Here is an 11,744-nt window from a genome sequence, read left to right on the forward strand (position 1 = left end):
GTTGAAGTTGATGCAGGGGAGGAGGATGGCTCTGAGAGGGTGACCAGGAAGGAGAGGGTGCCCTTGACCCACCTGGAAAGTAGGAGGAGGTGAGTGTGGATATAGAAATGGAGTGGGGGGATGGGAAGACAAGAGAGAGGGCAAGGCCATGCCCTTCACCCCTGTGCCATCTGTGCACGTCTGTGGAGACCTGGCAATCATTTCAGTAGTTAAAAACCCCAGGGCATTATCACTTTGTGGTGATTTATAAGCATCTCCACGTCAGCCTGTAGATGTCAGTCACGTGGCTTTCTGGGTCTACCAAGTGATCGACTTTTTGTGTGCAGAATTTAACTGAATTCCACTGGATTGAATGGTGTTGGAATGAGCCAAAACGAAGGATGAGGTTAAGACTCACCATATTTTCCAGGCTAGAAGCCACAGGGCTCTAGTGCCTCGAGATGGACAAAAAGTGGGAAAGAAGGTCCCATTCTCACCATAGTTCAGTGCATTCTGGCCCAAAAATACAGCATGAGACCTGTGTGCACCTGTGCAGAGCACCTGTTCTTCTCTGGACGGTGGAGGGCACCTGTAATTGTCCTCGGCACTCCATGAAAAGCAGGACACATCTCCCACACCACATCGAGACGTTCTGGACAACGTGAGCAGCTCACTGACTGCACCAAGTCAGAAATGGGAACTGCCTAGTGGTGAAGAAATCCTTGAGGGATTATTGCTCTTGAGAAGGGGCAGTGATGGGGCTGTGTACTAATACCGATGAAGGGTCTGTGGTCTAAATGCTCAGCAGAATTCCGTGGCAAACTACTCTGTAAAGTGGTCCTTGGATTCAGTCTTAGATTTGAAAGCAATAAAGCAGCCTAGAGATAAGATGTTGCTTCTCCTACGTTTACAAGATAAATAAGATTCCTAATGCATGGCCTAAACTATTTGGCAAATTTTACTTTATTTATTAGATTTACATCTATGTTACCAAAAGGATATCTATATCTATCTATCTACATCTGTCTATCTGTCTGTCTGTCTATCTATCTACCTATCTATCCATCCATCCTTTTGAAGAGTCAGTATACCAAATAGATTTGGGTGTAAAAGGATTTAAGAAACACATTCTCTAATTTCCCTTGGGGCAAGGTCCAGAGTCCCCTCCCCTGCCCTTCATCATAAGTGGATATGATCGGGAAAGATGGCGGAAGCCGAGCCCATTGAGCAGATGGTCCCCTGCTCCGTGTTGGTGCCGGAAGAGTATACAGTGGACTCCTCTGTAGTGTGTCGAATGAATTTCACATTTTCAGAGATCCAAGTCTAGATCTCCCAGATATCATAGGTTTTAATTTCCCCAAATTTTTGTAAGTGGCATCTGCCCTCTGAAGAGGGTGAGGAGAGAATTATGAGTAGGTCTTTTAAGGAAATGTGTAATCCTGATATTGGGCACTGTGAGACATTCTAGAATTGTTGTTTATTCCCATTTTAGAAGCAAAACCAAATGGAAGTGAAACTCAACATTTTTGGCTTACCTCTCCCCCCCGCCCCCACCAGCATAGAGCATGGTCATTCTTGGGGAGGAGGGGCTCATGACTTTAGTAGCTGAGTTTTCCAAATTGTTCACTGTTTAATTAAACCTCTTTAAACCTCCTTAAACACCTCTCTAAACACAAGAACCTTCATAGATGTTTGCTGTTTTGGATGGACAGAATTCTAAAATATGTAATCCTCTCTTTAGCCAGGTGATAAAGAACATGGGGTATGGAGCCAAGCAGGAGGGATTTTAATTCTGGCATTGACCTCTCTGGATTTTGATCTTCACCTGGAAATTAGGGACAAAAGTGTCAACCTATGAGGTTGAGATGAAGCAATATCTGGAAGGCGCTCATCACAGTGTTGGGCCAATGGCAATGACTCTTAATAATAATTGACTGTAACAATACATGGTTCCTAATGATAATTAACATGATTACTTCTTGAGGTCTCAGGTTGTGAGCCAGGTGTTTTCTGCCATGTGTGGGTTCCTTTGCCTCCAGAATCTGAGCTTTCTAAGCTCTTTTCCAAGCCTTTCATAATGCAGGGGGACAGGCAGCCTCTTAGGGCTGAGCAGAGGCAAGAGAGGCAAACTCGACCATCAAGGAATGGTGTGGCAAAACCAGTCTCATCTGGGTGATTCCGGAGGAGTGTGGTTTGGCAGAAAGAAAAACTGAATAATATTAGTAATGAATCAAATAATGGCAACTACCAATCACAGGGTCCTTATCAAATGTTGGGGGCTACAGAAGATGGTTCACCGTATTCCCACCCTCACAATTACCACCCCCATTTGCCCACAAGAGTCTCAGAGGGCTTACATGACATGGACAAGTAACACAGCACCCGAGTCTCTATGGGCTTGGTTCTCTTTTGGCCAATCCCCATTCCTTCAGTGACTCTCTCACAGTTTCCTGGCCCTCTCCCCACGATAATCTCTTGGGTGCCCTGAGAGAGACACCTGGGGCCTGATCAGCTCTGGTTTTGTACCAGAGATCTGGAAGACAGCTCCACGATGCTCTCTTTTCTGGGAGTGCACCTTGGTAGGAAATAGAGTTGTCAGGCTGGGAGGGGCCCGTGTGGGAAAGGTGGGTCAGCGTGGCCGTGGTGGGGCCCTATGAGAACGAGCACACTCAAGCTCATAAAAAGAAACACCTCTCTTTGCAGTTCCGGCAGCCATGGAAGGAACTCTGGACACCATTACCAGCTTTCAACAGGTCTATCTCTGGAAAGGTGAGCTGTGGGGCGGAGGGGGTGAGCGGGACACAGATTACTCCCGACTGCCTCGCCCCACCTCTCTCTGCTCCCCAGAGAGAAAACTGTAGAGATTTGCTTTCCAAATAAGTGCTCTGTGTGGCATAGAAGGGCCTGACTCTCATCAGATAAGATAACAAACCCTAGAAGAAACACAAAAAGTGTAGAAACCCGAGAAGTGATGGGGGAAGGAAGCATGGCTTCCTGTGAGGTCAAGTTCACTGACCCTGGGCTGCCCTTGTTACAGGGCGGGAGCTCCGAGGCCACTGCAGTTCAGGGAGACATTTCTCCAGGGGCCTCGGCCACAGGTGCCGCTCCCTTTGAGGTCAGGGTGAGGGGACGGATCCCCCCCGTGGTGATGCCATGACCCCTGCTTAGAGGTAGTGGTCCTGTGGGTGCAAGGAACAGGCCGGGGCTCCAGGTGAAGCCCACATTTGGCATCTCCTTTCCGCTTTGTTTGTCCTCCAAATTTACAGAGCATTGATCAAGTGTCTACTCAGAGCAGGGACAGTGCATTTGGGTTGAGTCTGAATAGTATGGGATGAGAGAGATGCGCGAGGCCCAGCCTTCACCTGTAGGGGGCTCCAGCACATGCAGTGGACCCGCACAAGCCCAAACTAGCCAGGGCCAAGGGGCTAGCGGGAGGATACGGACAGATCCAGCCCCATATCACTTCCGTCCTCTTCCAGGGATCCCTCCTCGCCCTTGTCAGGTCCCCTTAGAGACAGGACTGGTGATCTGTTTCTGTGCCTGTGAAGGGAGATGGTGAGAAGGAGCACAGAACATGGGCAGAGTCACTGGGTGTGTTTTTTGGTTGCATTACTCACCACCTTGCACATCAGTTACCCCCTCCCAGCCCCGTCTCCTCAGGGGCAGCAAGACAATAAGCGCGCTCGCCACACAGAGCTGCGTGAGCTCGGGCAAGGTGGCGCAGTGGTGGGCTCGGAGCAAAGCCTAGGGCATCCTAGCTGCTGACTCGTGTCCATGGCGGCGAGGATGGATGGAGGGCACAGGGAAGAAGGAGGAAGAAAAGGAGGGACAGGAGAAAAAGAAAAGGAGGGTGCCTACCATATTCTCATTTTAAAATGATTTAATGAGATTATACACTTCGTTTCCCATTTAGCCGTCCCTATAAGGTAGCTATGAAAGGGGATGGCGTTTTATCCATTTTGCAGAAAGAACAAGCAGGCGTGGAGAGGTTTGATGAAATGCCCCAGTGTTCCTGGGCTGGTACCCAGACTCTGGCTGCAAGTTCAGGGCTTCCTACTTATCAAACACTTCTGACAAATAAACTGCTCGCTGGCGGAGAATTAAGGACTTGCTTCTCCCTGGGATATTCGCCCCCCTGAGCAGAAGCACCCGAAGGCTTATCTGATGCCCTATTCTCCCCGTAGGCTCACTTTCAAGGAAAGCAAGTTCCCAACTTGGAGATTTTTTTTTTTTAGTGTTTTTTTATTACATTATGTTAGTCACCATACAGTACATCCCTGGAGATTTTATTTAATTTTTTCAAATTCTAATTCATCTACTTTCCACCTGCATATTCTGGGATAAGTTATTTCATCTCTATGCCTGTTTTCTCAAAAGTAAACGGCAGTCTTACTCCTTACCTTCACAGGTTATCGTAAAGACCAGAATTTATGAACGGTGAATCATTTCCTCCATCAACATGGAGGACAATAATGATTCTGTTAATGAAAGTTTGGCTGGTGTTCTGTAAAAGGCCGAAGCGTACAAGGCTGTGCCCCTGGATTTGATCCTGTCTTGGGCACCTGGCGTCAGACTGTGAGGATTTCTCACATTGCCCTTTTGTTGAGGAGAGGAATCCCTCCCCTTTCTCGCCTCAGCATAAGAGCAACACTCTTTTTTTTTTCCGTCCTAGATTCTGACATGGTGTCTCGATCTGAGTCCCTGGGTTGCAGAAGAGACACAGAACCAAGGGCAGCCTCTCCAACAGAGACAGGTACCAACCCCCAAACCCTTCTCTATGCTTGGGAGCCTGGGCGTGGAGACAAAACTGATGCCAAGCGTCCGATCCGTGAATGCGCCCCTTAGTATCTGCACCCTGGAGCCAGGGACTTCCCTCTAAGCTCTTAACCCAATCATTCATCTCACAAATATGGACAGCTCCTCAGAGGGGCGACTGGCTCAGAAAAAGAAGTGAAATCATTGCAGAAGCATCACTGCTCCTGGAAAAGAAAACAACCGTAACAACAGAACACAGCAAAAACTATTAATGAGCAAAAGCTTCAGCTGACTGTGGTCAGTGAGTGGAAACACAATGTACAGGTTCTGATATTGTTTATTGAGTGAGATTTCTAGAGTCTTTTGAGAAAGAGTCCTTCTACTCAGTGGAAGATATGAAACCATACCTGAGTAGGGACAGAATGTATGTGCTGAGACACTCTGTTCCTAGCATCTGCAACTGGTATTTCTTAGGGGGAGCTAAAACTCAGGGTGGGAGCGGGGAGGAGGGGGGAGAGGGAGAGGAAGGAGGAGGAGGAGGAGAAGGGAAGGGAAGGGAAGGATAGACAAGGAAGGGCAGAGAAGGGCAGGGAAGAGCAGGGAAGGGCAGGGAAGGGTAGACAGGGGAAGGGAGAGGGGAGGCAGGCCCATCTGCCAGCACAGGGGAGAGCACACGGCACCGTGGGAGGAGCACCCCGTTGCAAAGCAGGTAGATTAGGGCTTGAGCCACTTCTTGCCACTTAGGTGAACTGCACAGCCGTGGGTACTTTGCTCACCTTCTAAGAGCCTTGCTTCATCATGCCTAGAATGTATCTCCCCTCCACTAATCCGATTATAGTATGTGCCAGGTAAAGCGCCTGGCACATTGCCTGGTAGTTAACAAAGGCCACCCACCATCGCAGCTTCTTCTCCTTTCCATGGCTTCTGTCCAGCTCAAATGAGATAAGGCGCAAAACCCACACCAAATGTGGCTCATCCTGTAGTAGTTGGGCAGTTTGGAATTCATTCTGCATTCGTAGAGTTGCAGGGCCTGAGGGTTGTGCCCTGGTTTAGAATACAGGTTCTCAGGCCAGGAGAGAAGACATCAAACCCCGGCTCTGCCCCTTTCTGCCTGTGCAACTCTGAGTCACCTTCCCTGAGCCTCGGTTTCTCCCTCGGTAAATGAGAGAGAGAGAGAGAGCAGTCCCCATAAGCCAGGGCAGTTGTGGGAATTAGAGCAGGTAATGGAGAAAATTACAGGGGCACAGAGCAGGTGCTCAAAAATTGATGGCTGTTATTACGGGGTGGCCGTGGTATTGGTGGTGATGATCCTAGCACCGAGCCAGGCTCATAGCAAGCCTTCTGTAAAGTTCTATCCCCAGTCCTCTCTCTTTCTGTATTGCGCATCAGACAGCAGGTCCCCGTTTGGCACGGAAACTAGGGTCAGAGTACATACTCCTGTCCAGTGCTCTTCACAGTGGTGGCCTCTGTACCTTCGGAGGTCTTCCGGGGGAAGCTTGAATAGTGCCAGCAGTGTGGTGGCAGTGGGTGGCTGGGCGCCTGCACAGAAGGCTGCCCCTCCTTTGCTCTCATAAGCAAGCTTGTGGCCGGGTTTCTTCCGCACAATGACCCGGACCTTCACCTTTCCGATCTCTGCCCAAGCAAATTGGCAGATTTGTTTTGCCTTGGGAGCCTCCCGAACACGTGGCTGGCGTTCAAGTTTATCTGCCGCCAGTCATTGTTTTCCTGCCTAAGCAACGGTGAGTTCAACACTCACTGGGGAGGGGAGCAGAAGAGAGCAAGCCCCCTTCTTGAGCCTCCTGGAGGCAGCCCTGCATCTGGTCCTTCAGATGCAGCATCTTGAAACGGTTAGGGCGTGTCATTGTTCCCATTTATCAATGAGACACGCGAGGCCTCAGGTGCCCCCGTATCCCCTGTTTCAGCCAGTCCAGCACTAACTAAGCCAGGATTCAAGCTGGGGTCAGCTGTCTCCGAAGCCTGGGTTCTTCTAGAACCCCAGCCACTCCTTGGTACAGTGTGGACTCCAGAGCTGAGTCCTGGTGGCCCCCGGCTGATGGAACAGACAGGTTTTGTTTGATTTGAAGAGCAGTTTTTCTTGTTTTTGTTTTTGTTTTTAACTGAGCCAATATTTTTAACAGGAGATTTTATGTAAAAATTGAGATTTCAAGCTTCTCTAGAGAAAAACAGCGGAAAAGCTCTGGCAACATTGGCTTCAAATTTCCGCCTGGCGACTGTCGTCTGAGCTGAGTCGAGCTGCCCTTGCCGTCAGGGGCCTGGCTCTCCCGTTGGCCCCAGTTCCTGCCTAGCACCAGGCACTCCTGCTGGCCCCTGCCTCTCCTGGGGCACTTGTGTTTGGGGTTCCCCCACCTTAGCAGTGCCGCGGGGGATAGCCAGACACCTTGTGGCGATGTACAGGTGAATGACGTTGGGGCGCTTCTGGACAGTCTGTAAAATCCATCATCATACCCTGTATCAGTCCACATCTACAGAACCATCACACGACTCCCACAGGAAGGACCCCGCCTCGCTCCCCACCCCCCAGAAGGGGAGCTGGGCCCCCCGCCCAAAACCTTGGAGCGAATCAGGGTGAATAGACTCAGCTCAGCTCGGTTTTCCCTTTCCCAGCTGATTACATTCCTGGGCTGAGGAAGATAAGGCCCCTGCAGGAAGGACGCCTTTGATCCACTCCTGTAAGGCTGGCTGGGCCCAGGGCCACTTCCCCGCCTTGTTTACCTGGCCTGTGCTCCTCGGTGTCCCCCCGAATGGCCTCCGCGGTTCAGAGCACAGTGAGGAATTGTCCCCTTTCCACTCCAGGTCACTTCAATTAGTCTGAGTGTTTGCGACACACACAGGGAGGCCAGCGGGAACAGCCTCCTAGTTGGCAAGGCCTGTATCTGCCTCCTGGCCTTCAGGGGGAGGACAAAGTTTGGAGAGAACAAGAGGACGATGAAGTCTTCCTAATATGGCCCGGAAACCGGGTACAAATCGAGCGGCTACTTATTCATTGTATCGTCCACCAGACAGTTTTTGACCGCAAACGCTGTGTCCTCGGACATTCGCAGATGAGTGAGAATTCCCGGATGCCAGCTGCTGTGTGACTATGTGGCAAGGGCTCTAATGGGGCAGGTGTCAAGTGCCGTGAGGACACAGGGGAGGGAGGACGCTAGGTGCCCTGAAGGAGGCAGAAAGGCTTCACAGAGGAGCCTGGAAGGATCTGCCATCCATTTCCAGGGAACATGAGGGAGGTATTCCAGTTAGGAGGAATAGCTTGTGCAAAGTCTTCGAGGACAGAGTCTGATTGAAGCAACTTCAAGTTTGCCTTTAGGCCTCTTTTCTTTTTTCTTTTCTTTTCTTTTCTTTTCTTTTCTTTTCTTTTCTTTTCTTTTCTTCTTTTCTTTTCTTTTCTCTTCTTTCCTCTTTCTTTCTTTCTTTCTTTCTTTCTTTCTTTCTTTCTTTTTCTCTCTCTCTCTCTCTCTCTTTCTTTCTTTTTCTTTTTTTTTTTTTTTGCTTTCTTACTCTGCTGTCCTAACAGGTGATCTGTGCTTTCCTAGCTTGTGCCAGGCATCATGCAGCAGGCGTGCAAACTGTGCCTTGGACAGTCGTGTGAAGTGCGAGAACCCAAGGGGCTGGGGTGGCTGGAAGAGGGGCAGCAACATGGTCTCTGGGGGCTCTGCCGGGGCTAAACTTCTGGCCTTGACAGATGGCAGTGAAGCTTTTATCTCCTTTGGCGGTTTTTGTTGGTGAAAAAGTTCGGTCTTCAGGGGACTGCTCTGCAGGGCATGAAACATGGGCTCCTGGGAGGATGCGCAAGCCCACGCCAAACGGGGCTCCATATGGCATGTAATGCCCCTTATGCCAGAGCCCTGAGCTAAGGGACATTGTAAACGGGCCCCAGCTCAACTCCATGAACTGCTTCGTGCCCCCAGCGTAGGCAACTCTATAAACTCAGAGCTGTCACGAAGGGTAGAAATCGGGCCCCCACCCTGGGACCTGGGACACTGGGGCCCGCAGCACTGGAGAGCCTCTTTATAGGGCTACAGAACATCAGAGCAGGAGGACACAGCATTGGCCTTGAAGCACAGGAGGACTAGATAGGTGAGGAGGGTGGTGAGCACAGACAATGGTCCTGGGGCAACAAGCAGTGTGGCAAGGCTTCTGGTGTGGGAGTTGAGGCAAGTGGAGATAAAGCTTAAAATACAGGTAGAGCCTGGACTGAGAAGAAAGCTTGGATTTCTGTCCTGTGGGCAGCAAGGCACCCAAAAAGAGCCTTCGGCCGGTGATCATGGCACATGAAGATACAGGGAGAGACTAAGGGATAGTGAAGCTGGAGCTCTCAGGGGGGCAGAGCTGAGCTGAAAGCTTTCTGCACAGATGAAGGCTGCCATTTGGGAGACAGATAGGACTTCTGTGTGGCTTCAAAAGTTGGAGCATCAGGGGTTCAAAGTGATGGATTTGACTACACAACTTTCTAATGGTGGAATGGGGTGCTGTGGTCAGCCCAGACATGTCATGCAGGGCCGTGGGGGCACTGGCCAGAAATACCGTGGGGGAAAAGTCCTGCCTTGGGTGAAAAGTTGAACCAGATGGCTCCCAAAGTTTCTTCCAAACTAAGATTATAAGATTTTGCAACTCTATAATTTTTAGAACTTTCTTAAATCGTCTGAGCCCTTCCTGCCTTGGCTAGACTCCCAGCCCTCCAGACCTGCCCTGGCTTTACATAGCCTTAAAAAAATGTGTGTGTGTGTGTGTGTCACACACACACACACACACACACACACACAATGGGGGTAGGGAGTGGGGGACAGAGAGAGAGAGAGAGACTCATTGTGGAAATAAAGCAAAGGAAGTTGACTCTCTCCTTCTTTTTTAGATTTGGTGACAGAACTTTTCTCCCCTGTGGATCTTAACCAGATTATTGTCAACAGAAGCCGATCTCTGCCCAGCCAGCAGCACTGGCTTTTCAAACACCTGTTTTCACCTCAGCAGGCAAACCTGTGGTGCCTGTCTCGTAAGTATCCTCAGACCTCATTCTTCCTCTTCTAGATCCTCTGGTCAGGCAACACAGACTCAGTTTAACAACTCTTGAGAAATAGATATGATGAAACTCAACTGCATAGCTCAAGGGTCACTTCAGTGTTCGTACCATCAGTAATACCGAAGAAGGCAGGACATAACCCGTATCTCCAAGAAGTTTGTAGTATAGATAATATCTACTCTACTCTCAGAACCTACCATCCATCCATCCACCCATCCATCTATCCATCTACCCATCCATCATTCATCCATCCTTCCTCCCTTCCTTCCTTCCATCCTTCCTTCCTTCCTTCCTTCCTTCCTTCCTTCCTTCCTTCCTTCACCCAACAGGCATGCGCTATGTTTAATGTTCTAATCCTTGTGTTTGACCATGGGGATAGAGAAAACAAAAGAAGGTGAATTAACTATGACCCCACCCTGAGAGGAAGCTACCATATACCAGTGGAAAAGTCTGACACGGGAGTAAGAGCAGGCGAGAGCATTCACAGAGTTCACGAAGTTTTTACAGTCCTGTGGCCTCTGGTCTGAAGATCCCAGCTGCCTCTGAGATGGTCCTGGGTAGATCCAATGGAATTTTTCCCTGTCTTCTCCTGTATTTCTGTGTGTACAGCTCACTCTTCACCTTCCTAGACTCTGCTTTTATTCAGAGCCATATGGATTCCCTGTTTGGTGCATAATCGTCTCCCCAGCCAGCAGAACCCCAGCACTTTTTCTTGGACCTTCCAGACTCGGTAGTCTTGACTGTCCTGGGCCTCTGTCCTCCCAGGAAGAATCCCTACCAGGCACTTCCTCCCAGTAGATCCTGTAAAGGTTCCTTTCCTGCAGGCCTCCCGGGGACTAAAATCCATTGCTCTCTTGTCTGTAGGCTGTGTGCAGGAGCCCTCTTTCTGTCAGCTGGTGGAGATAACAGACAGCGCACCCTTGTATTTCACCTGTGCCCTCTACCCAGAGGCCCAGGTGTGTGACGATGTCATGGAGTCCAATCCCAAGGGCTGCAGACTGATCCTGCCCCACAGGCCAAAGACCCTATTCCGGAAGAAAGGTGAGTGCTTGGTGGGATCTGCACAACGGCATTTCCAGTGCGCTACTGGCTCTGTGGTTTTAGAAATATCCAGAATAACTTATTCTCCTTTTTAAAATTAAAGTTATTCATGCTCCTTGGAGCCAAGGGAAGTCATTTAGAAACACCTGAAGCTGACAATAGAGAATAATCCTGTTCTACACTCCCACGCTTTAGAAAAAGCCACCATTAATGCACGTATCACTTAAAATTCCATTTTACTGTGTATTACCGAAAATGCCAACAGTGCCTTTCACAAGATAGCAGCTGATTTGTTTCCTCTGAGGACACTAATGACACTATTTTTTTTTTTTGAGTGTTCCCCACCACCCTGTACAGTCTCCATTTCTCCTAAGATGTTATCATGCTTCCTTTACTGTTCTATCTGTTGCTGGAAGTTGTTCTCAGATATTTGGTGACCCTTGGTTTTACCCTCAGATGTAACAGGGAGACCCAGAAGCTGATTGGGTGGCTTGGAGTATGTGGTGAGAGCTCACTGACTTGAAGTCTCCCTGTAGGATAATCTCATTGGGCCACCCTTTGGGGAATCCCTCAGGTCATTATTTTAGGCCCTTCCTGTGCAGGAATCTTGTACTATCTGGCCTGGGGCCATGAGCCTGGCTGCTATTGGTTTGGATGCCAAATAAGATTGGAAGATGAGAGTCTCAACCTTCACCATGTGGATGAACTTGAAAGAATCCCCTAGTTTCAGTGTGGGACTGCCACCATGGACCCCACCTGGTGCACCCAAGAGATCCTATCTTTTTTGTCCTCTCCAGAGAATAAACCTTCCACCTTCTTATGTGGTGGGGAGAGGACACTCGTCTCCTGTGCAAAAGAGAGGAAGTCATCTGGAGACCAAATTGCTTCTTTTTTTTTTTTTTTTTTTTAGATACAACAGGTTTTTTTTTTTTTA

The 11,744-nt window shown here is 49.4% G+C and overlaps 1 protein-coding gene across 1 annotated transcript in view; it reads left to right on the forward strand.

Annotated features, from left to right (window-relative positions):
* The window catches only part of TG (thyroglobulin), a 266,107-nt gene that overhangs the window by 92,163 nt on the left and 162,200 nt on the right, over positions 1-11,744 (forward strand). The window contains exons 29-32 of the mRNA XM_034668642.1: positions 2,692-2,748; positions 4,652-4,732; positions 9,605-9,742; positions 10,634-10,810. Of these exons, the coding sequence (XP_034524533.1) occupies positions 2,692-2,748; positions 4,652-4,732; positions 9,605-9,742; positions 10,634-10,810 (453 nt within the window). The remainder of the gene's footprint in view (positions 1-2,691; positions 2,749-4,651; positions 4,733-9,604; positions 9,743-10,633; positions 10,811-11,744) is intronic.

This window comes from Ailuropoda melanoleuca, chromosome 9, assembly GCF_002007445.2.
Source record: "Ailuropoda melanoleuca isolate Jingjing chromosome 9, ASM200744v2, whole genome shotgun sequence".
In the NCBI taxonomy this organism is placed as follows: domain Eukaryota; kingdom Metazoa; phylum Chordata; class Mammalia; order Carnivora; family Ursidae; genus Ailuropoda; species Ailuropoda melanoleuca.